Consider the following 24,320-nt stretch of genomic DNA (forward strand, 5'->3'; position numbering starts at 1 on the left):
TGGGAATAGAGGGTTATCGTCCCCGGAAGGGTAGATTTTTTTTTTAGTTCAGGCGAGCAGCCTGGTCGGACATTGATGATAACGTTTTCTGCAATTAATGTGTATTGTTGATTTCATGGCAAGACTTGGATTTTTGATTAGTAAGCACCTCAATATTCTTGGCACTTGAACTCGCATACTGATGGAACATTGTTCAGACCAAAACTTATCATTTGCACTTTGTGATAAATGCTGGAAATGACAATTCCACGAAGCAGCAAAACCTGGTATTTTTGCTGCAGAAATAGATGCAGCTTTGTGTCTTTCTGACATGTGTTTTAACATGGTGACTCAGCAAAGTGGCGCTCTAATGGATGATTTACAGGCATTAAGTAACTTGCTATATTAACCTACGTCAAACCATTTTTGAAAGTGCACAATGATATAATTTTAAGGACTTATGAAGCAGTGCAGTGTTATAATTAGATACAAAGCTGCTTTAAAGATATTTCAGGTTAAAGCTCTGTATTTTATTTTTCCCCCCGACATGATTTGACTATACTTTCCTTGCTTCTGCAGGATGCTACTGGGAACACTGCACTGTTAGTGACTAGTAGGATTTGTGTTTCAAGCTCCTAGCTTATATTTATGTTGTCTTAGTTGAGCTATCCTGAGAGGATGCAGAGCAGCGGCCAGCTGCTCCACTTCCAAGTGGGAGTAAGAAAAATTAGAGATAGAATATTGCGCACCTCCTAGTGTCCAATTTCAGAACTATATTATATGATGCCCTAAAGGACATTTTGTAGTAGCCCACATGATCAGGCGTTGGGTCTAGTTCAAGGAGCGGAAAACACTTAAGCCATCAATCTGTATACCCCTTAATAGAAAAAGATTGGCTACAAGGGTCGAAAGTTCTGTTTTTTTGGGGTCCCTAAAGAGATACATTTCTGCACTCTAGTGCAACTATTTTGTTTTGTTTGCACCTTTCTTCATTCCTGGAGTGCAGATTCTTGTACTAAATGGCAAGGTGAGGCTATTTTGGATTCATGCGACTTGGGTGAAATAATTACAGCCATACAACATAAGAGCCGAATTAATAGATTTACAAAAAAATACATTTGCCACAACAATAAAGCAGAACTTTAAAATAAATATTGTATAATATATACACACCATGAACTGTCTCCTCCATCTTAAACCCTTTTATTTAATCCACTCTCCCCCCTGCCCCCCCCCCCCACAACCCACAGGGCCAACTGTCACTTGTTCCTATGTTTTGCTTTCACAGAGCGCTGACCCTTGCTCTGCTATTAACACATTCTGCTATTTTACCTTTTGTGCCACTATAAGCACCTGTCTTGTTCCATGACATATTTGCCAAATTTCTGCATAGCCCCCACCGATTATTTTGCTACACCTACTCTTAAACAGTATAAAAGCTGTCACATTTCTCTCTCTCTTTCTGTGGGATTCAGCCGTCTGGGGACTATGTCCCCACGCCATCGGGAGAACCGGCGGCAACCACTCCAGCGTCAACAGCCCCCGAAAGTGCGGTATTCTCTGCACTTTCGGGGGCTAGGTGGACACTGGAGGGGTTGGCGCCGCTCCAGCCGGCACCGAAGAGCCGGTGTGATCTTGCGCATGCACGGAACCACCGGCGTGGTTCCGCACATGCGCAGACCGGCCGGCACATTTTGCCGCATGCGCGGGGGTTTCTCTTCTCTGCGCCGGCCATGGCAAAGCCCTACAGGGGCCGGCGTGGAAGGAAGAATGCCCCCACGGAACAGGCCCACCAGCATATCGGTGGGCCCCGATCGCGGGCCAGACCACCGTGGCCCCCCCCCCCCCACAGGATCAGATCCCCCCATATCCCCCCCCCCCCCCCCCCCCCCCCAAGGACTGCTCCCGCCGACTTACCTACCAGGTCCAGAGGTGTCAAAGGTGAGTGATTCACGCTGGCAGGTCTCGCCAAAAATGGATGGCCGCTCAGCCCTTCGGGGCCCGGAGAATTGCCGGGGGGAGGGGCGCTGCCAACGGCCCCCGACAGGCGTGGCGTGAATCCCACCCCCGTCCAAAAAAACGGGCTGGAGAATACGGCAGCTGGCATCGGGGGGTCGGAGAATTCCTCCCTTAGCTCTGAAGAAGAATCATACAGATTCAAAATGTTAACTTTGTTTCTCTCCACAGATGCTGCCAGATCTGAGTTTTCCTAGTATTTTCTGTTTGCATTTCGGATTTCCAGCACCTGCAGTATTTTGCTTTTTTTCCTAAACGTTTTTATTGGTTTTCACAATGTTACATATTTCAAGTTTCACGTTTAGTTTACAGGTTTCATAGCCACACATAGGGCACGATCTTCCGACCTCATTACACTCGCGTTCAAGCGTAACCAGGCCGGTGAATAGCAAGAGAGGCCAAAAACAAGCACCAAACAGTTTAAGATGCGACCGGCCTGCGAGGGTAGGTGGGTGCGATGGGGAGGGAGGGGTTGGCTGGATAGACAGGCAAAGGGTTGGGCTTCAGCCCGCATTGCGGAAGAAAGCGACAGGCATCAAGTTGTGCAAAAAGTTGTTTAATGGGCAGTACAATACCCCATTCCCGGTAGTTCCTACCCCAGTGCCCTCAGTGACGTGCCTGGCCTGGCCCTCCTAGATCTACCACTACGTCTTGGTGTTTCCCCAGGATGCACATCTGAGGTGGGGGCAGCCAGCTACTTGGCTCGTCCCGTGGCTTTCTATGCCCCTGGCGGGCGTCCTCTGGCGCCGGAGGGCCCCGGCTCACTTGTCGACGGCACCTGCACAGCCGTGCCGACCTCATCAGAGGGGTGGAACCCGGGAGTGCTGGTAGCCACTGCCGCTGCCCCATAGGATGGGTCCAGGTTGGCTCTCACCCACCCTCCCTATCCTTCCGGTCGGCACACATAGAGTCCTGGGGTTCACCTTGGAACGGAGAGGCAGCTGGTTTGGGTCCCTGCTGCCCCTGCATCATCTGGCTCTGCAAGCCCTGGTGGTTGCCCATGGTCCACACCATTGTGTCGATGCCCTCGGCGAATCTCCTCCGTGACTGGGACACATCCCCCTCCCAGTGATCGGGCCATGTTCTGCAGTGCCTTAGCCATGCCCATCTGCGACTGGGACAGGCTCCACAGCACCTCGGCCATTCCCATCTGAGAGTGGGACATGTCCCGCAGAACCCCATCAAGGTCGGCCTGGTACTGGATGACATCCCTCAGCGAGGTAGACACACTGGCGAGAAACATCACCGACTGCGCGATGCCTTGGACACCTTCACTCATGGTGCTGACGCTGTGCACCAGGCCCTCCCCTGCGGTCGCCATCCTAGCAGTGTTAGCCTCGGTGCCACTCATTGGCTCCATCTCCTGCGCTCGTAGCTGCTGGGACTCCTCCAATCGGCTATGAATCTGCTGGAGTGATGCTGACATCTCCCTCTGAACATCCAGGCCACTCCTTATCGTCTCCATCAGCTCCGGAAAACTCTGTGCCAGAGCCTCAGCATCAGGCTGGGACCCAGCTGGGCCCAGGGATCCAGCAGGCCCCCAGCTGCTGTCTTACCTGGGGGTTCCTGCCTCCACCTGATCTACATCATTAGCAGTGTGGTGCTCACCAGATTGTGCCCCAAAAGCCTGACCACTAACATTTCCCACCGAGGTGCGTGTATCTGCGCTGGTGGAGGGTGGGGATGACAGCTGTGCCGCGACTATAACAATTGCATCCTCGGAGCTCTCCTCCGAGGTGTTCTTCTCAGAGTCAGGAGTTGATGCCGCCTGGGATGGGCCGGCTCCATTGGCTGGAGGACCTGCAGAAGAATGGACATCTGGTCAGTGGGGGGGTTGGGTCAGTCAGTAAGGCAATCACTACTCGTGTTTGACAGATCCTCCAGAGGGTGGTTCCTCACCTCTGCGACGTCCGCCAGCCTCCGATTGGGTGCCCGCTCTCCTCAGTCACACCAGTCACCTCCAGGACTTGCTCCTCGAAGGAGGTGAGGATTTTCAAGTTCAGCACGCACCCCCACCGCCAGTCTGGTCCCTCTCCCACTGATTATGGGAGAGCTTTTCCTGAAGGCACAGAGAGGGCATCGTTAGCCACATGCGTGGTTCACAGTTGTGTGGGTGGGGGGTGAAGGGAGGGTTGGGGTGGAGGGAGTGCTGAAGGGGGAGGGGGATGGAGGGAGGGTTGGGTGTCGCCTTGCAGATGCTTCCCTGGGAAGGGGGGGGGAAGAGACGTTGGTGTCTACTCACTCTGGTTGCCCGGTGAAGGGCGTTGACCTTCTTCTGACACTGGGAGCCAGTCCTCCTGGTCACACTGCCCGAGCTGACTGCTGCTGCCACCTTGTCCCAGACAGCATTGGCTGCCTTGTGGCTCACCCTCCAGGACCTTTGGGGGAACAGAACATCCTTCCCGGCCTCCACCGTATCCAGGAGCCTCCCCAGGGCAGCATACCCGAATCTTGGGACCAGTCTCCTTGCCGCCATTTTTGCGAGCTGGCTGGGGTTGGCTGAGCAAGTGCAGCCTAAGTTCTGCTTGACGTTGTTAACGGGGGGCTGGCGGGTGCGGTCCTGGCGAGCCGGCATTCGGGGTGGGAAGCCCGTGAGGCCTCATTAAGTGGATCAATTAGCATTCAATAGTGTTGCTGGCCTCGCCGGGCCGTGCGCCGGGAAACATGCGGCAAATCCCGCTCGCTACAGCACTTGGCAATTTTTCTGGAGAATTGTGCCCATAGTATTTGGTAAGGCAACTAAGGAAAGACTGATGTTACACGGCAAATATAGACTGAAGTACAATGAGAGAACAAACACCCGATTACTATACATATTTACAACTGCTTATTTCTTTCCTTTCCGTGGCCCTGGCCCCCATACGGTAGTTCTGCATCGGCTTCTCTTCCTGATGCTGGCCCTAGCATGGGTTTTTTTGATTTTAATATTCAGCAGAACTTTATCATAAAATTTACAGTGCAGAAGGAGGCCATTCGGCCCATCCGATTCTGCACTGGCCCTTGGAAAGAGCACCCCACCTAAGCCCACAGCTTCACCCTATCCCGGTAACCCCACATAACCTTTTTTGTGGACACTGAGGGCAATTAAACACGGCCAGTCCACCTTACCTTCATATCTTTGAATTGTGGGAGGAAGCCGTTGCACCCGGAGGAAACCCACGCAGACACTGGGAGAACGTACAGACTCCACACAGCCAGTGACCCAAGCCAGGAATCGAACCTGGGACCCACTTGTGCTAATCACTGTGTTACCATGCCTTATGATATAAATTTTTACAGGTGTGACACATCAGGGCGGCAAGGTCACACACTGGTTAGCACTGGTGCTTCACAGTACCAGAGTCCCGGGCTCGACTAGGGAATTTTCACAGTAACTTCATTGCAGTGTTAATGTAAGCCTACTTGTGACACTAATAAAGCTTATTATTATTACTATTATATTAAGGCTGCTACCCTTTTCCCTCTTTATTGCTGATATCCTGCATGGTCTGGTGAATACAGGTGGGCTAGAGAAAATTCTACGAGTGTGCTGGGCTGGTATTTAAATATGGCACTGGGACCTTCAAACCTGTCAGCTGAAGACGGGTGGCCGAATCAGCTGCCAGCCCCCCTGGAGAGTTGGAGGCGGGGGGCTTGCTTTTGCATAAATTGATGAGCTGTGACTGAATCTGGCACGGGAACCCCCGATTCTGGTCAGCAGGACCATTGGAGCAGTCCACCGCACTTAGTCTCAAAATAGGAGAATTCTGCCTAATGAGTCTCCACTGTTTTCTGGGGAAGAGAATTCCACAGACTTAACGACCCTTTGAGAGGAAACAATTCTCTTCATCTCCGTCTTAAATGGAAGACTCCTAATTTTTTTAACTCTGTCCTTTAGTCCTGGATTCCCCTGCGAGGATAAACATCTCTCCGCATCCATCCAGCCAAGTTCCCTCAGGATCTTGTATGTTTCAATAAGATCACCTCTCATTCTTCAGAACTTCAATGAGAATAGGCCCAACTTCCCGTAACAGCCTCCCCGAACAGGCACCGGAATGTGGCGACTAGGGGCTTTTTACAGTAACTTCATTTGAAGCCTGCTTGTGACAATAAGCAATTTTCATTTCATTCATTTTCATTTCACTTGTTCAACCTTTACTCATAAGATAAGCCCTCATCCCAGGAGTCAGTCTAATGAACCTTCTCTGAACTGCTCATGCAGTTATATTCTTTGATAAATGAGGATATACAGCAGTCTGTTTTGATTTTTTTTTTCACGTGCCAGGGAATATATTCCACCCATTTTTTAAAGAAAGCAAAATAATCATTGTGTATTACAGTGCAACTGGTGAGAGTAGACCATCACATTTTCGAGAAGTCTTGAACGGTTTTGAAGGTGTGGAATTCATGTCGCCCCATGTATGGAGCCACCTGAATTCCCCACCTAATATGTAGAGATACATGATGTGGGTGATCCTGCACCAGACTGCATTGTAAATGGTTGTCTTAAAAAGGATATTGTTTGGAGATTGGATAGGATTGGATTTTGTTTTTCTGTCACGTGTACAGAGGTGCAGTAAAAAGTATTTTTCTGCGAGCAGCTCAACAGCTCATTAAGTACATGAGAAGAAAAGGAAATAAAAGAAAAAACATAATCGGCCAACACAAGGTACACAATGTAACCACATAACACCGGCATCAGGTGAAGCATACAGGGTGTAGTGTTAATGAAATCAGTCCATAAGAGGGTCATTTAGGAGTCTGGTAACAGTGGGGAAGAAGCTGTTTTTGAGTCTGTTTGTGTGTGTTCTCAGCCTTTTGTATCTCCTGCCCGATGGAAGAAGTTGGAAGAGTGAGTAAGCCGGGTGGGAGGGGTCTTTGATTCTGCTGCCCGCTTTCCCCAGGCAGCGAGAGGTGTAGATGGAGTCAATGGATGGGAGGCAGGTTTGTGTGATGGACTGGGCTCTGTTCACGACTCTGAAGTTTCTTGCGGTCCTGGGCCGAGCAGTTGTCATACCAGGCTGTGATGCAGCCAGATAGGATGCTTTCTATGGCAAGCTATGGAAAGTTTTGAAAGCTGCAATGGCAACAGCTGCAGATGATTTGACCCTTATAAGGTCATAATTGTTTGTCTAATCCTATTTTGCAAGTGATAGGCAGGGAAGCCCTAGTAGTACTCCTGCAGAATAGTAAGTTACTTTGTATTTGTGCTAGTCATATCCTGGAAAAACTGGGCTTCTTGGTATTTGTTGAAATTGCAGGAAATTGTTTGGCCGTTTATTTTTTCCAATCATGTGGAAATATATTTGTACAAAAGTTGGGCTTGTTGAACAGTTCTTGTGTGAAGACAGTCCTTTGATTATCCATGTTGTTATCTTCCCCATTCGCATTTATCCTCAAGGGTTTTCATGGGAGTTATGAAAACATAAGGGGCTGGATTCTCCAAATATGGGGCGTAAAAACACTGGCTTTTCACTCTGGACTTTCCTGAAGAAAGTCCTGAGTGATTCTCCTGCCTTGCAGGCCCCGGAGTGCTTCTCGCAGCTCTGGCTGCGGATATGGGGCCCTGCACTTCCGGTTGGGAGTCCGTGCACGGCGGTGGCCGTGCTGTGCGACATGGTGGACTCGCAACGCGGACAGCCATCAAAAATTTAGGCCTGCCTGATCGCTCCCTTGGTCATCCATTAGAATCCCCCCCCCACCACTACCACTGGTGATGGAGCACACCCCCTCCCCCCCCCCCCCACCAGTCCGCAGCCACCACCCGAGGCTCCTGACGGCTGATACGTGGTTAGAACCACGCCGGCGGGAACTCCACCAGTTTTGCGTGGAGAATCGCGGGGGTGTCCCTGTAATGGCCCCCTACCTGAGCCGTGTAGACCGTGTGCAAGCAATTCTCCGGGGACTGACTGGAGAATCGCTTCAGCGGCGGCGGTCCCGATTTCCAGGTAAATGGCCATTCTCCGCCCCTGAACCGAACGCGATTTTGGCGCGGAGGCTCGGAGAATCCAGCCCAAGGGATTTAGAATTAGGAGTTGACCGTGGAATTTTCAAAGGGGGTTAAGATCAGTGGAAATAGAGGCTTTACCTTGGGGTTGAACACCTCTAGAAATCGGGGTTTCAGTTTTGCGAGGTAAACAGGAGTTGGTGCCAACATCATTTAACAGATAGAGTTACATGTTTCAATTCATGATTTTGAAAAGAAACAAGGTGGCCGCTTTGTAGTACTGATGTTGGAACAGAGTGCAGTACTGCCTTGGTACTCTCCAGCTGTGACAATACAAGGAAAGGTGTATCCATTTCATTTCTTCAGCATGGTCAATTCCGGGTTCTGTTTTGTCCTCATTTCTGTAAAAAGAGTCCCTGTATAAAATACAGTAACACCTTTCCTTTAATGCTATTTCATTTTCCTTTTGTCACTGGGTTTTGATTGTAAATGAGTGTTGGGGATTTGCTGTAGATTTGCATTAAATCAACTGAACGGCAATTTAAAATATGGGTCCTGATGTTATTTGTTACATTCAATAATGGGCTATCAAACCAATAAATTGCATCACTTTTCTTTGTTTTAACACTCTTCCAACAAAGGTTTATTCACTAAGTTTGTATCCGTGGCACTTGGGATTTGTTTTGGCCTGGTAGGGTTTCTGCAGTGAAATTTTGAAATAAAAAATTATTAAATCACTATTAACCAATTCAAACTGTATTTCACTAATACAAATCACAAAAGAGAACAAACTGTTGAGCACATGGAAGCTATCTTGATTTATAATCTTCTTATGAAAGCAATTCATTCGGCGTTTGTGTTTTGAATGTGGTGCAGCAAATGCTACTGTGATCCCCAAAGGGTTAAGGTATTCTAATTCATTCCACACGCAATCTGAACATCAGCACTGAAGAAGTAGCAGCATGTTTACAATGTGCCACGTACAGCCTCTTGTCAGGGGCTGGCACTGTTGCCATTACATTTAATGCTGCAATAAGATCTTTTCATTGAATTGCAATGGTCTGACACACATAGGCCGTTCTCCCAAGCCCGTGCCAACGTGTTCGATGGTGGGAGAATATGGCAGAAATTGGTTTCAGCGGGATCTTCTGCTGGTGCTTGCCATGGCGGGTTGGTAACCCACCAGAGGCTGGCGTGTACTTCATTTGCATCCTTTTACTGGGATGCAAATGAAAGCCCGGCACCTCATGCCAAATTCTCTGTGATGCCGGCAGAAAACATATTCGGAACAATGTCGTGCCGATGTTGGTACACATCTGAACAATGCCTGGGCTGCTCTGGAGTTCAGGATGGAGGACGTCTGTGACCCTGAAAACCACAGAAATGGTTGGGGAAGCAACAGTTGGACCTTCTAGATTAGGTGTCCTGGAGTGGATCCTTCTTCTAGCCTTAGAATGTACCAAGAGACCCATCTTCGTTCTCAAGGGATCCACATTCCGATCTCAGTGCTCCCGGATATCCATAGAACCCCATACAGTGCAGAACGAGGCAGTTTGGTCCATCGGGTCTGCACCGACCCCCCAAAAGTGCACTCTACCGAAGCCTACTCCCCTGCCCTAGCCCCACAACCCCGTGCATTAATTATGGCCAATCCACCAACTTGCATATCTTTGGACTGTGGGTGGAAACTAGAGCAACAGGAAGAAACCCAGGCAGACACTGGGAGAATGTGCAAACTCCACACAGTCACCCAAGGCCGGAAACAAACCCGGGTTCCTGGCACTCTGAGGCAACAGTACTAAGGACTGTACCACTGTGCACAGATCTACAGATCTATCCTCATTTTCACATGGCCCACCTTCATTCCTCAATAGTGGGTCAGTGGGCACTTGGACATGACGGCGGACTGCGTTCCATCCAGGCCTGCCCCGCCACTGAATACAGTGCGAACCACCCAGGTGCATAATTAATGACGCAGGATTGGAAGAGTTGGCATGTTTTCCCACCAGCCACCGCAACAGAAAACACTCCCATGTTCCTGCCCCCACCACAGCACTTAGTTTCAAATGGGAGAAGTCTGCCCATAGAATCAGTATGGCAGAACCATAAAACTAATTGAGTATGAAATAAATGTACTTAAATGAGTTGTTGATGGTAGGCTATGATGAAATTAACTATCTGTTGTAACTTCATCAAAAATTGAAGTGCAGCCATCTAAACTGATACATTAGAAAACAGTTTTATTTGGGTTTTCTTTTTAAAAAATATATATATTTATTAAACTTTTTTAACACAATTTTTCTCCCTTACAAACAATAACCCCCCCCCCCGTAACAAAAAAAACGAGAAATCGCGCAGAGCAAGATATATACATGGCAAAATGATATATTTACACAGCTTTGTACACTGGCCCTCACCCGTACGTGCCAGTTTCCCCAACCCTTCATGTTATCTCTTGCTCATCCACCCTCCCAGGCAGTCCCCCCACCCTCCCAGGACGTCCACTCTTCTCCCCCCCCCCCCCCGGTTGCTGCTGCTGACGACCAACCTTCCTCTAATGCTCCGCGAGATAGTCTAGGAACGGTTGCCACCGCCTGTAGAACCCCTGCGCAGACCCCCTCAAGGCAAACTTAATCCTCTCCAACTTTACGAACCCAGCCATATCATTTATCCAGGCCTCCAGGCTGGGGGCTTCGCCTCCTTCCACATTAGCAAGATCCTTCGCTGGGCTACTAGGGACGCAAAGGCCAGAATGCCGGCCTCTTTCGCCTCCTGCACTCCCGGTTCGTCCACTACTCCAAATATAGCTAGCCCCCAGCTTGGCTTGACCCAGACTTTCACCACCTGAGATATTGCTCCCGCCACTCCTCTCCAGAACCACTCCAGTGCCGGGCATGACCAAAACATATGGACATGGTTCGCCGGGCTCCCTGAGCACCTTCCACATCTGTCCTCTACCCCAAAGAACCTACTCCACCTCGCCCCCGTCAAGTGCGCTCTGTGGACCACCTTAAATTGTATCAGGCTGGGCCTGACACACAAGGAGGAGGAATTAACCCTACCTAGGGCATCAGCCCACAGACCTTCCTCGATCTCCACCCCCAGCTCCTCCTCCCATTTACCATTCAACTCTTCTACCAGTGCTTCCCCCTCTTCTTTCAACTCCTGGTGTATTTCCGACACCTTGCCCTCCCCGACCCATACACCCGAGATCACCCTATCTTGAACTTCTTGTGCCGGGAGCAACGGGAATTCCCTCACCTGTCGCCTCACAAAAGCCCTCACCTGCATATATCTAAAGGCATTTCCCGGGGGTAACTCTAACTTCTCCTCCAGTGCCCCTAGGCTCGCAAACGCCCCGTCGATGAACAGGTCCCCCATTCTTCCAATCCCCGCCCGATGCCAGCTCAGGAACCCCCCGTCCATCTTCCCCGGGACAAACCGGTGGTTACCCCTGATCGGGGACCACACCGATGCTCCCATTGCACCCCGGTGCCGTCTCCACTGGCCCCAGATCCATAGCGTTGCCGCCACCACCGGGCTCGTGGTATACTTTGTCGGCGAGAGCGGTAGCGGTGCCGTCACCAACGCCCCCAGGCTCGTTCCTTTACAGGACGCCGTCTCCATCCTCTTCCATGCCGCCCCCTCTCCCTCCATAACCCACTTGCGGATCATCGCCACATTTGCTGCCCAGTAGTAGCTCCCCAGGTTTGGCAGCGCCAACCCTCCTCGGTCCCTACTGCGTTCCAGGAACCCTCTCCTTACTCTCGGGGTCTTATTCTCCCACACAAACCCCATAATACTCCTGCCTACTCTCTTAAAAAAGGCCTTAGTGATCACAATGGGAAGGCACTGAAACACAAAAAGAAACCTCGGAAGGACCACCATTTTGACCGACTGCACTCTACCCACCAGCGAGAGCGGTAACATGTCCCATCTTTTGAAATCCTCCTCCATTTGCTCCACCAACCTCGTCAGATTCAGTTCATGTAGGGTCCCCCAACTCCTGGCTATCTGGATCCCCAGATACCGAAAGCTCCCCTCCGCCCTCCTCAGCGGTAGGCCCCCTATCCCTCTTTCTTGGTCCCCCGCCTGTAATACAAAGAGCTCACTCTTCCCTACATTGAGCTTATAGCCCGAAAACTCCCCAAACTCCCTTATTATTTGGGTTTCAGTTAATGATTCTAGTCTGAGAATATTGAGCTCCATATCTGAAGAATAATTCAAAGAGCCTCACTGAGAAGTGCGAAACCTCAGACACATTGTTCTATCCAACACCAGGAATGCTTATTTCCACCTCTAATAAAGTCTATCCGCTCCTTGCACTCATTATTGAACTCTTTATTTCTGCTGTCTTTATCATGGAACTCAATGTATCCAACTACCTGAGCTTCACTTGATATGAATTTGTGTTTGCCCCCTGTATCACAAGTTTTGCTCCCTGTCCTCACAGAATTCCATCCCAACCCCAAGTTTTTGAATTTGAACTCGTCATCCTCATTCACAAATTTTCCAAGTGGCCTCACCCTACCCTTACTCTGGCTCTGCATCCTAGTTCAAAGTCTGATCCAACTCAGGAGCTTGATGAAGTGGGGAGGTGGAAAATATACACAATATGGTGGAAGACCTTTTTGCCATCTAGACTATAGGTTGGAACTCTCAACATAATTCCCTGTACCACCTACAACCAATGATCTTTGGTCACATCTCCTAATCGTCATGTTGATCAACGTTGGTCCCTCCTCTTGTTTACTGTGATAAATGTGGTATATAAATGCTTATTGTCCTGTCAGTAAATTACATGTACATTTAGCCATTTAACTATAAAAGTCTTTTAAGAAAAATGTGTGGTTTTGTAACATCTTTCATGTCCTCGGGTTGTCCCAATAGATACTTTGTGCCATTCTGAGATTTGTTATTTTTCTTAAAACTTTTTTCACACAGTAGCCATAGGTAACGGGAGAAAAGATGCTTTCGGCAACTTTTTACCTTTTTAAAAAAAGAGGAAATTGCCCAGTCATAAATTGGGGACTTTAACTCAGCACCAAAGAAAAGGACAAAGAAAAATACACCACAGGAACAGGCCCTTTGGCCCTCCAAGCCTATACCGGTCATGATACCACCTTTGGCCTACACCCTCAGCACTTCCTGGTGCCGTATCCCTCTATACCCATCCTATCCAGAAATCCAGTGGGATTTTCTTCTACTTTAAAATTATTCTGTGCCTCTGAGTGAGATTGCCAGGTGGTGCAAAATTAGGGACAGATTTAGTTGTGATCCTATGATCACTAAGAATTGATTTGCAATTTTATGGTAATTAAGTGCAACACCCAAATATTTTTTTTAAATGTCCAAATGTTCAATATTTGCCTCTACACTTTAATGACACTATTAGTTAATATATTGCGATGTACTGGGTGTTGGGAGGGTTGTGGAGTGATCGGTTGCTCCGTTCCCACGGCAGTGGAGAAGCACCCACGGCCGCTACCTTTGTTTACATTGAGATGTATTGATATATATATCAATTTAACCATGTTGTCATGTACACTTTTTACTTGAAGAAAACCGATTTCAAGAGTTTGTTGTGACAGCAACAAAAACAAGTCCATTCATCATCCATGTTAGGATTTTTTTTGATAAAACTTGTGTTAAAGATTGAGTCAAACTGAAGATAAATTGTTTATTAGATGAGTAGAATTTGGCATCTGTACATTTCTAATCTGTTTTTATTTTAGTTCCCAGAATGTGGCTTTTTTGGAATGTATGACAAGATCTTACTCTTTCGCCATGACCTCAATTCTGAGAACATCCTACAGAGACTTCTATCAGCAGAAGAAATTCATGAAGGAGACTTGATTGAGGTTGTTCTTTCTGGTAGGTAGTCACTAACTTGATCATTCACCACAGACATGAACTTTAGTTGCCATTTGCTTTTAATTGCGCACAAACCTTGAATACCTAGCATATGAACTAGAGATTAAAACTATCATTGTTAGTGGTCATTTGGGAGAGACCAGGGTTACAACTTAAAATGTGTTTATTCTAGGGCAGGATTTTTCAAAGTGGGTGTTGGGAGGGTTGTGGAGTGATCGGTTGCTCCGTTCCCACGGCAGTGGAGAAGCACCCACGGCCGCTACCTTTGTTTACATTGAGAATGGCGGCCGCTGCCGCCTTTTAAAAAAGAAAATAAATTAGGCTATGTGGAGTCTTCCTACTGGAAGGCAGCAGAGGTCATGAGCCCAGCATATACACCTGACATCAAGCATCTAAATCACGGAGCAGAGTTACTTCCATTTTCCAGCTGCTGGAAAGAAGACTGTGAAGATGGATACTTTTCTTAAAAGTAAGAGACAGCCAGAGACTCTAATAGGCAGTGTACGTATTGGACAGAATCTCACCACAGAATCTGCTGGAGAGAGTTGCTCAGGACAGCCCAGGGCAGGCCAGAGCAGTTCTAGTGTTGGCTCTCTACAGAGCTCCAGGCCTCTGTTTAGCAGCCTACAAAGAAGAAACTTAACCTGGGAACAAAGCATATACAGATGATTTCTTGAGGTATGGTTTTGTGAATTGTGCCAATGCAAATAAGGATGCAAAGCCAATATGTGTTATATGCAGGGAGGTACTGGCAAATGGAAAGAGAAGCTTTATATTTTGAAAGAGAAGTGGTGGGTGAAAAATTATTTTTGAGGTTGAGACCCCAGAGTCAGTTATTAAATTACAGCTGACTCCAAATTAAAAGACGACACTGCTGTATCTGACCTGTGATACCACATTAAAAACAGGCCAAAAGTCCAAAAGGCTGTCAGCATTCTGGAGTAGAATCTCCCAAGAGTATCCACTGTTGAGTAAAAGAAGCATTTTGTTGCCATTGCCCTTCACGACGACGTACATGTGCGAGCTTGGATTTTCCATTTTCTCAAAAATGAAGACAGCACAAAAGAACTGGCTGAAGTTTGCATCTGATATGCAAATTGCCGTCTCCTTTGAACCTGATTCAAGTGAGATCGTGAGGATTAAGCAGGCTTCCCTTTTGCATTAAAGGTAAGCAAACATAGTGTGTATTGCGAAGGAGGCCGACGTGGGTCCTGAAGGTCGGTCGGTTGGCAAAAGTGGTTCCTGGGAAAGAAAGTTTGTAAAACACTGCTCTGAGGTGCCATTTATGATATTCTTGCTGTTACAAAAAGGTACTGTTTCTTGTTATTCATACTTTGACCTTCAGGTTTACTGCATAACAGCTCTTTTGTGGTGAGTTTTGGTGCAGCAATTCATGTTCACATTGCTCTGGGAATAACGAAGGATATGCAATCATGCAAATAGCTGATGTACTTCAACTGGATTTTAACAACAAAGGGATGTGCGCAGAAAAAAGGTTCCAAATGGAATTTTGTAATTGCAATATCTCTTCAAAATGTATACATCATATAGAAATTCTCACGTTTCAATCATTCAATTAACTGGACAGTATGAGCCTGTAACGATCTATTTAATAATCTTTATTATCACAAGTAGGCTTACATTAACACTGCAGTGCAGTTACTGTGAAAAGCCCCTAGTCGCCACACTCCGCCGCCTGTTCTGGTACACGGAGGGAGGATTCAGAATGTTCAAATTACCTAACAGCACGTCTTTCAGGCCTGTGCAAGGAAACCGGAGCACCAGGAGGAAACCCGTGCAGACTTTGCACAGAGAGTGACGGAAGCCGGGAATGGAACCTGGGACTCTGGCGTTGTGAAGCAACAGTATTAATCACTGCTACCATGCTGCATTTGGTAGCTTAAAGTAATCATGACCAGGGCGGCACGGTTGTGCAGTGGTTAGCACTGCTGCCTCATGGCACTGAGGATCCGGGTTCGAATCCTAGCCCCGGGTCGCTGTCCATGTTGGGTTTGCACATTCTCCCCGTGTTTGCATGGGTTTCACCCCCACAACCCAAAGATGCGTGGGTCTTACCCCACAACCCAGGCTAGGTTGATTGGCCACAGTAAATTGCCCCTTAATTGGAAAAAAAAGAATTGGGTACTCTAAATTTTTTTTAAATAAAGTAGTCATGACCTTTATTTTTGCTTTAAGCTGGGTTAAGAAAGTCAGATCCAAGAGCTTTCCCCCCCACTTTTCCTTGCTATTTTGAATCCTTGTTTTTAACCTGGCCTTGTTATTTTCGTGTGTGTTGAACTTTCTTTTTCTGAGTGAGAATTTAAGCCATATGCTAATATGCTTTCCTTACTGAAATGAGCTACCAGTCAAATGGACTGGAGTTGAAGAATTGCTTCTTTTTAACCGGAGGTATGAAACAAACCTTGGGGATAGAGGCAACATGTCAAGGGCTACATTTTCCCAGTGTTCTAAGTAATTAGATATAACTAGCGATACACTTGGGATGTGAATGGAATGAAAGAAGATGACTGTGACATTTCCCACCTAGATGCAGTAACCTTTTGCAGCTGAACCTGTTCAAGGATATTAACCCCAATTTAACTGATGCTTGCTGGCTGATAAGTCTTATTGGTAGCTACAGAAATGTGTAAGTAGCTACAAAAATGTGTTAACAGGTATCTTAATACACTTGGGTGATATCTTTCACTTTAAAGGGCTGGTTTTATCGAGCCTTTCTTTGGTATGCAATATGCACTTTTCTATGTTTGCATACAGGATGGTTCGAACATGTAATTATGAACATGAAAAACTCACACCTTCAAATGTGTTTAGAGCTGCAGATTTATTATTTATTTTAGTTTTATTTAGATGTTGGTGTGAAGAATTAAAGATCTTGTGAGAGCTGCAATGGTATTGATGTAGAATGGACGGGTTGAATGGCTAATATTATGATTTAACAATGACCTTTTGAGGCAGGCTGTTTGAGAACCAAGTCTTCCAGAAAACATTAATATGGTGCTGCCATGCCTTTTAAGTGGTTGCACACATGAACTCACCATTCATGCATAATTGATGGACAAAGTAAATGTGTATAAATGGAGTCTGCTCGCGTATACATCTCCAATCGGCTTAAAATATCAGATGTTTTCAACATTTTTCTCCCAGGAAAAGAGCTAGTCCTTGTTCGCAGTTATGTATTTAATGACAGCTTAATGGTTGGTCGTATAGAAATAAGGATGACAATACAGGCTTAATTTTAAGGAAAGTCCATGGATCTTAAATGAATGAGTTGATCATATATTCACTATAAGAAATAAGACCATAAGAATTAGGAACAGGAGGAGGCCATTTCCTGTGGCGCCTAATCCATCATTCAATAGGATCACGGCTGATCCGACATTCCTCATGCCCATTTTCCCTGCCCTTTCCCCGCAACCTTCGAGTCCCTTACTAATTAAGAATCTATCTATCTCAGTTTTAATATTAACAAGGGGCGGATTCCCCATTTCTGAGACTAAATGTTTTTTTTTGAAGTCCCAACTTAGATTTTATTCAAAATAAACAATTTGGAAAACAAGATATCACATGGCTGCCATCCTCAAGGACAGTAAATGTTAAATCGTCAACACTGCCAGTCCTTTTCTTCGCGATCACTACTTTATTTTTTGCTGTAAGCCTTAGCTGCTCCTTTTTTGTTGTGTTTTTTAGCAAACCGCATGTTTCTCAGGAACTTGGGATCTACTCCTTCCAGGGGTTCAAATCGATAAGACTTGGGCTTTTTGATCCCTGTCCTGTGCCACTTGCTGGGCTGATTGTGGTTGGTATGATTCTTGGACTTGGCCATGACTCTTACCTGATCTCCTTCGGCCACCTCCTCCACCACCTAACCAGGAAAAAAAAGGCCAGTCGCCAAGGACTCCGGGATTTAACGGGCAGTGTGCCATCCTCCGGCCTTCCCCCAGTCCCATCCGGCACATCCGGCAGCAGCGCTGAACCAGCACAAAGGTTCCACTTAGGAAGCGGGTTTGATCCTGTCTCTTCTGAGACTAAATGTTGACGCCAATGCAGAATTTGTGGACTTTCACAACAGCAAAACTGGCTGGATCATAGACTGGATTATCATAGAATTTACAGTGCAAAAGGAGGCCATTCGGCCCATCGAGTCCACACCGGCTCTTGGAAAGAGCACCCTACCCAAGGTCAACACCTCCACCCTATCCCCATAACCCAGTAACCCCACCCAACACTAAGGGCAATTTTGGACACTAAGGGCAATTTATCATGGCCAATCCACCTAACCTGCACATCTTTGGACTGTGGGAGGAAACCGGAGCACCCGGAGGAAACCCACGCACACACGGGGAGGATGTGCAGACTCCGCACAGACAGTGACCCAAGCCGGAATCGAACCTGGGACCCTGGAGCTGTGAAGCAATTGTGGTAACCACCATGCTACCGTGCTGCCCCTCTGTAGGATCGAAGTACAGGATCGATTCAGTAACTGCAGAGGGGCTAGCATGGTACCATGTGGAACACAATCGATTCCAATGAAAAATGTTGAGGGATTCGACAAGCTGCAGCTGCATATACACATTATAATCCCCACACACACTCGTCCCAGCCAACAAGATGGCACTGGTTGTGCTGGAGCGCGCCCATCCAGCTGATGGGTCGGCTGGGGCCAGAGGTCACCCTGGAGGGGTGGGGCCTATACGACCCGTGGCCCTAAGTTCACAGTGGGGTATCAGCAGCGTGCGCAGCTGCATGACTGCCTTTCCAGCCCATCGGAGGGGGAGAATCACGGAGGCCCCGGTGAATACCGTGGTCAGGCTCGCTAATGGTATGCAAACTGTATCTACTGCTTGTGCGCTCCAGACCAAATTGACGCTGCTGTCGAGGTGACGGAGAATAGCGACTTGGCGACAAATTGGCGCCCGCTGCGATTTTGGCATCGGAACGTATTCGCCGTCCAATCGCGTTTCGCGATTTCAGCGCCAGCCAACAGAGAATCCTGCCCAAGGACTCTGCCCCCTCAGCTCGCTATGGTAAGGAGTTCCAAAGATACTCAACCCTCTGAGAGAAGAAATTCCCCCTCGTCCAAATCTTAAGTTAGCAACCCTTTATCCTGAGTCTATGCCCTCTGGTCCTAGACGCTGCCATGAGGGGAAACATTGTCCCAGCATTTAGCCTGTCAGGCACTTTAAAAATTCTATATGTTTTAATGAGATCACCTTTCATTCTTTTGAATTCCAATAAGTTGAGTCCCAACCTGTTTAACCTTTACTCATAGGACAATCCCTCCATACTGGGAACAGTTGCAGCAAGGCTTCCCTACTCTTATACTCCAACCCCCTTGAATTAAGGGCCAACATTTCATTTGCCTTCCTGATTACCTGCTGAACCTGTCTGCTAGCTTTCGGTGTTCTGTGCACAAGTACTCCCAAGACTCTTTGTGTTGCAGCTTTCTGCTGTTTTTCTCCAATTAAACAATGCTCTGTTATTTTGTTCTCCTTCCAAAATGAACAACTTCACATTTTCCCACATTATACGACATGTGCCAACTTTTTTCCCACTTATTTAAGCTATCGGTCTCTCTTTGCAAACTGTTTGGATCCCTCTCATAACTTGCGTTTCCACCTATTTTTGTGATGTCTAAAATTTGGCTACGTTACATTTACTTTCTTCCTCCAATATATTGTAAACACTTGCGGTCCCAATATTGATCCATTAAGACCGTAAGTCAGGAGCAGAGAAGGCCATTTAGCTCATTGATTCTGCTCCACCATTCATATGAGATTATGACTGATCCGATTTACAGGTCAGCAACCTGAAAAAGAACCCCTTAACCCCACTCACTGTTTCCTGCCCATCAGCCAATTTTGTATCCATGCCAATATACTGCCTCCAACACCAAGAGCTCCTATCTTATGACTTAACCGTTTGTGAGGTACCTTGTCGAACGCATTCTGAAGTCCAAATACAACACATAGATTTCATAGAAGATTTCATAGAATTTACAGTGCAGAAGGAGGACATTCGGCCGGCCCTTGGAAAGAGCACCGCACTTAGGCCCACACCTCCACCCTATCCCCGTAACCCAGTAACCCCACATAACCTTTTGGAAACTAAGGGGCAATTTAGTATGGCCAATCCACCTAACCTGCGCATCTTTGGACTGTGGGAGGAAACCAGAGTACCCGGAGGACACCCACGCAGACACAGGGAGTAAGTGCAAACTCCACACAGTCACCCGAGGCCGAAATTGAATCTGGGACCCTGGAGCTGTGAGGCAGCAGTGCTAGCCACCGTGCCACCCCTCCAGGAACTCTGATTGAGACTTCCATAGAACATAGAAAGATACAGCACAGAACAGGCCCTTCGACCCACGATGTTGTGCCGAACCTTTGTCCTAGATTAATCATAGATTATCATTGAATTTACAGTACAGAAGGAGGCCATTCGGCCCATTGAGTCTGCACCGGCTCTTGGAAAGAGCACCCTACCCAAAGTCAACACCTCCACCCAACACTAAGGGCAATTTTGGACACTAAGGGCAATTTATCATGGCCAATTCACCTAACCTGCACATCTTTGGACTATGGGAGGAAACCGGAGCACCTGGAGGAAACCCACGTAGACACGGGGAGGATGTGCAGACTCCGCACGGACAGTGACCCAAGCCGGAATCGAACCTGGGACCCTGGAGCTGTGAAGCAATTGTGCTATCCATAATGCTACCGTGCTGCCCTTAAGAACAAATAAATCTACACTATATCATTTTACCGTAATCCATGTACCTATCCAATAGCTGCTTGAAGGTCCCTAATGTTTCCGACTCAACTACTTCCACAGGCAGTGCATTACATGCCCCCACTACTCTCTGGGTAAAGAACCTACCTCTGACATCCCCCCTATATCTTCCACCATTCACCTTAAATTTATGTCCCCTTGTAATGGTTTGTTCCACCCGGGGAAAAAGTCTCTGACTGTCTACTCTATCAATTCCCCTGATCATCTTATAAACCTCTATCAAGTCGCCCTCATCCTTCTCCATTCTAATGAGAAAAGGCCTAGCACCCTCAACCTTTCCTCGTAAGACCTACTTTCCATTCCAGGCAACATCCTGGTAAATCTCCTTTGCACCTTTTCCAAAGCTTCCACATCCTTCCTAAAATGAGGCAACCAGAACTGTACACAGTACTCCAAATGTGGCCTTACCAAAGTTTTGTACAGCTGCATCATCACCTCACGGCTCTTAAATTCAATCCCTCTGTTAATGAACGCTAGCACACCATAGGCCTTCTTCACAGCTCTATCCACTTGAGTGGCAACTTTCAAAGATGTATGAACATGGGCCCCAAGATCTCTCTGCTCTTCCACATTGCCAAGAACTCTACCATTAACCCTGTATTCCGCATTCATATTTGTCCTTCCAAAATGGACAACCTCACACTTTTCAGGGTTAAACTCCATCTGCCACTTCTCAGCCCAGCTCTGCATCCTATCTATGTCTCTTTGCAGCCGACAACAGCCCTCCTCACTATCCACAACTCCACCAATCTTCATATCATCTGCAAATTTACTGACCCACCCTTCAACTCCCTCATCCAAGTCATTAATGAAAATCACAAACAGCAGAGGACCCAGAACTGATCCCTGCAGTACGCCACTGGTAACTGGGTTCCAGGCTGAATATTTGCCATCCACCACCACTCTCTGACTTCTATCGGTTAGCCAGTTCGTTATCCAACTGGCCAAATTTCCCACTATCCCATGCCTCCTTACTTTCTGCATAAGCCTACCATGGGGAACTTTATCAAATGCCTTACTAAAATCCATGTACACTACATCCACTGCTTTACCTTCATCCACATGCTTGGTCACCTCCTCAAAGAATTCAATAAGACTTGTAAGGCAAGACCTACCCCATACAAATCCGTGCTGACTATCCCTAATCAAGCAGTGTCTTTCCAGATGCTCAGAAATCCTATCCTTCAGTACCCTTTCCATGGCTTTGCCTACCACCGAAGTAAGACTAACTGGCCTGTAATTCCCAGGGTTATCCCTAGTCCCTTTTTTGAACAGGAGCACGACATTCGCCACTCTCCAATCCCCTGGTACCACCCCTGTTGACAGTGAGGACGAAAAGATAATTGCCAACGGCTCTGCAATTTCATCTCTTGCTTCCCATAGAACCCTTGGATATATTCCGTCAGGCCCGAGGGACTTGTCTATCCTCAAGTTTTTCAAAATGCCCAACACATCTTCCTTCCTAACAAGTATTTCCTCGAGCTTACCAGTCTGTTTCACACTGTCCTCGCCAACAATATGGCCCCTCTCATTTGTAAATACAGAAGAAAAGTACTCGTTCATGACCTCTCCTATCTCTTCAGACTCAATACACAATCTCCCGCTACTGTCCTTGATCGGACCTACCCTCGCCCTAGTCATTCTCATATTTCTCACATATGTGTAAAAGGCCTTGGGGTTTTCCTTGATCCTACCCGCCAAAGATTGTTCATGCCCTCTCTTAGCTCTCCTAATCCCTTTCTTCAGTTTCCTCCTGGCTATCTTGTATCCCTCCAACGCCCTGTCTGAACCTTGTTTCCTCAGCCTTGCATAAGTCTCCTTTTTCCTCTTAACAAGACATTCAACCTCTGTTGTCAACCATGGTTCCTTCACTCGACCATCTCTTCCCTGCCTGTCAGGGACATACATATCAAGGACACGTAGTACCTGTTCCTTGAACAAGTTCCACATTTCACTTGTGTCCATCCCTGACAGCCTATGTTCCCAACTTATGCACTTCAATTCTTGTCTGACAACATCGTATTTACCCTTCCCCCAATTGTAAACCTTGCCCTGTTGCACGCGCCTATCCCTCCATTACTAAAGTGAAAGTCACAGAAATGTGGTCACTATCTCCTAAATGCTCCCCCACTAACAAATCTATCACTTGCCCTGGTTCATTACCAAGTACATGAAAAACTTATTCTTGTGTTTAGGCCCTCTTCATAATGTATTGAACAAAGTACTTAAATACAAGTGTAATATTACAAATATATTTTCCTGAGCTGACACATTGTGCTTCCAGCAACTACCCGCTCTAGAAGAGACGCCATCAACAATTGTGAAAAGCAGGAAATTTCCTTTAATGTCCTTTAATTTCCTTTGGACAGTAGGTAGTAGACAGTATATCATTACTGCTCTGTCTACCACTGATAGTATTTTATATTTTCAAGTTGACTGCAGCTGTGCAATTGAGTGTTTCTCTTTTGCCAAAATCCCATATGCATGAAAGGGAACTATTTATTTTGCTCTTCTCTTTAAAGATTGACGGTAGCTTATATTACAGTGAAACTAGTCTGTTGCAGCCACCTATGGGATTGGCTGAGCTGAATTGGGTACATTTCACAGGGGATTGCTTTAAAGGATCTACTCGAGCAATGGACAAATATTAAAATACAGAACTTTAAATGCTTTGTGTTGAGACAGTCAGTCACCAAAACAGTTTAGTTTAGTTTCTGCTGAATAGTATGTCTGCCTGCTGTCATTAATGTTTATGGCATCTTGCAGTTCAATCTCAGCAATATCTTTGTACTTCAGTGCTGTTCAATTTTTAAAAAAAAAAAAACATTTTATTCAAACTTGTATCAAAGTAGGTTACAGCAAATAAACACCCCAGGAAGCATTCTTCCCAACAATCAGCGATACAGTTTGTACAGATTCTTCTCCTTGTTCACCCACCCCTCCACCCCCCTGCGACGAACAGCTTCTCAAACGCGGTCACAAAAATCCCCTACCGTTTCTCAAACTCCCCTGCTGAGCCCCTTAACTCATATTTTATGTTCTCTAACCGCAGGAAGTCATACAGGTCACCCAACCATGCTGCTACCCCCGGTGGCGATGCCGACCGCCACTCCAGCAAAATTCATCACCGTGCAATCAGAGAGGCGAAGGCCAAGACAGCGGCCTTCCTCCTCTCCACGACCTCCGGCTTCTCTGAAACCCCAAATATCGCCACCAAAGGGTCCGGGTCCACTCCCTCCTCCACTATCCTGGCTAAGATGGCGAACACTCCCACCCAGAATCTTCCCAATTTTTCACAACCCCAAAACATGTGCACATGATTCGCTGGCTCCCGCCCACACCTCTCACACTCATCTGCTACCCCTTGAAAGAACCCACTCATTCTCGCCCAAGTCACATGCATCCTGTGCACCACCTTAAACTGTATCAGGCTCATCCGTGCACAAGAGGAGGTCCCATTTACCCTTCGCAGTGCCTCACTCCATACTCCCCAATTGATCTCCCATCCCAACGCAGCTTTCCATTTCTCCTTGATCTTCACCACCCACTCGCCTCCCTGCTCCACCAGCCACTTATATATATCCCCAATTCTTCCCTCCCCTCCCACATCCGAAAGCAGCAGTCGCTCCAGCAGGGTGTATCCCGGCAGGTACCCCTGCCTCGTACCCCTGTGTAAGTCAAAGCTTTGTGAGCTCATATCATTCGTCCTCACCCT

General features: G+C 47.2%; 1 protein-coding gene and 1 pseudogene across 1 annotated transcript in view; one reads left to right on the top strand and one right to left on the bottom strand.

Moving 5' to 3' along the window:
* The window catches only part of prkd3 (protein kinase D3), a 595,703-nt gene that overhangs the window by 268,471 nt on the left and 302,912 nt on the right, over positions 1–24,320 (top strand). The window contains exon 3 of the mRNA XM_072511897.1: positions 13,657–13,795. Coding sequence (XP_072367998.1) covers positions 13,657–13,795 — 139 coding nt within the window. The remainder of the gene's footprint in view (positions 1–13,656; positions 13,796–24,320) is intronic.
* LOC140429209 (uncharacterized) lies at positions 15,123–17,652 on the bottom strand (annotated as a pseudogene).

The sequence above is a fragment of the Scyliorhinus torazame genome, chromosome 1 (assembly GCF_047496885.1).
Source record: "Scyliorhinus torazame isolate Kashiwa2021f chromosome 1, sScyTor2.1, whole genome shotgun sequence".
NCBI classification, from domain to species: domain Eukaryota; kingdom Metazoa; phylum Chordata; class Chondrichthyes; order Carcharhiniformes; family Scyliorhinidae; genus Scyliorhinus; species Scyliorhinus torazame.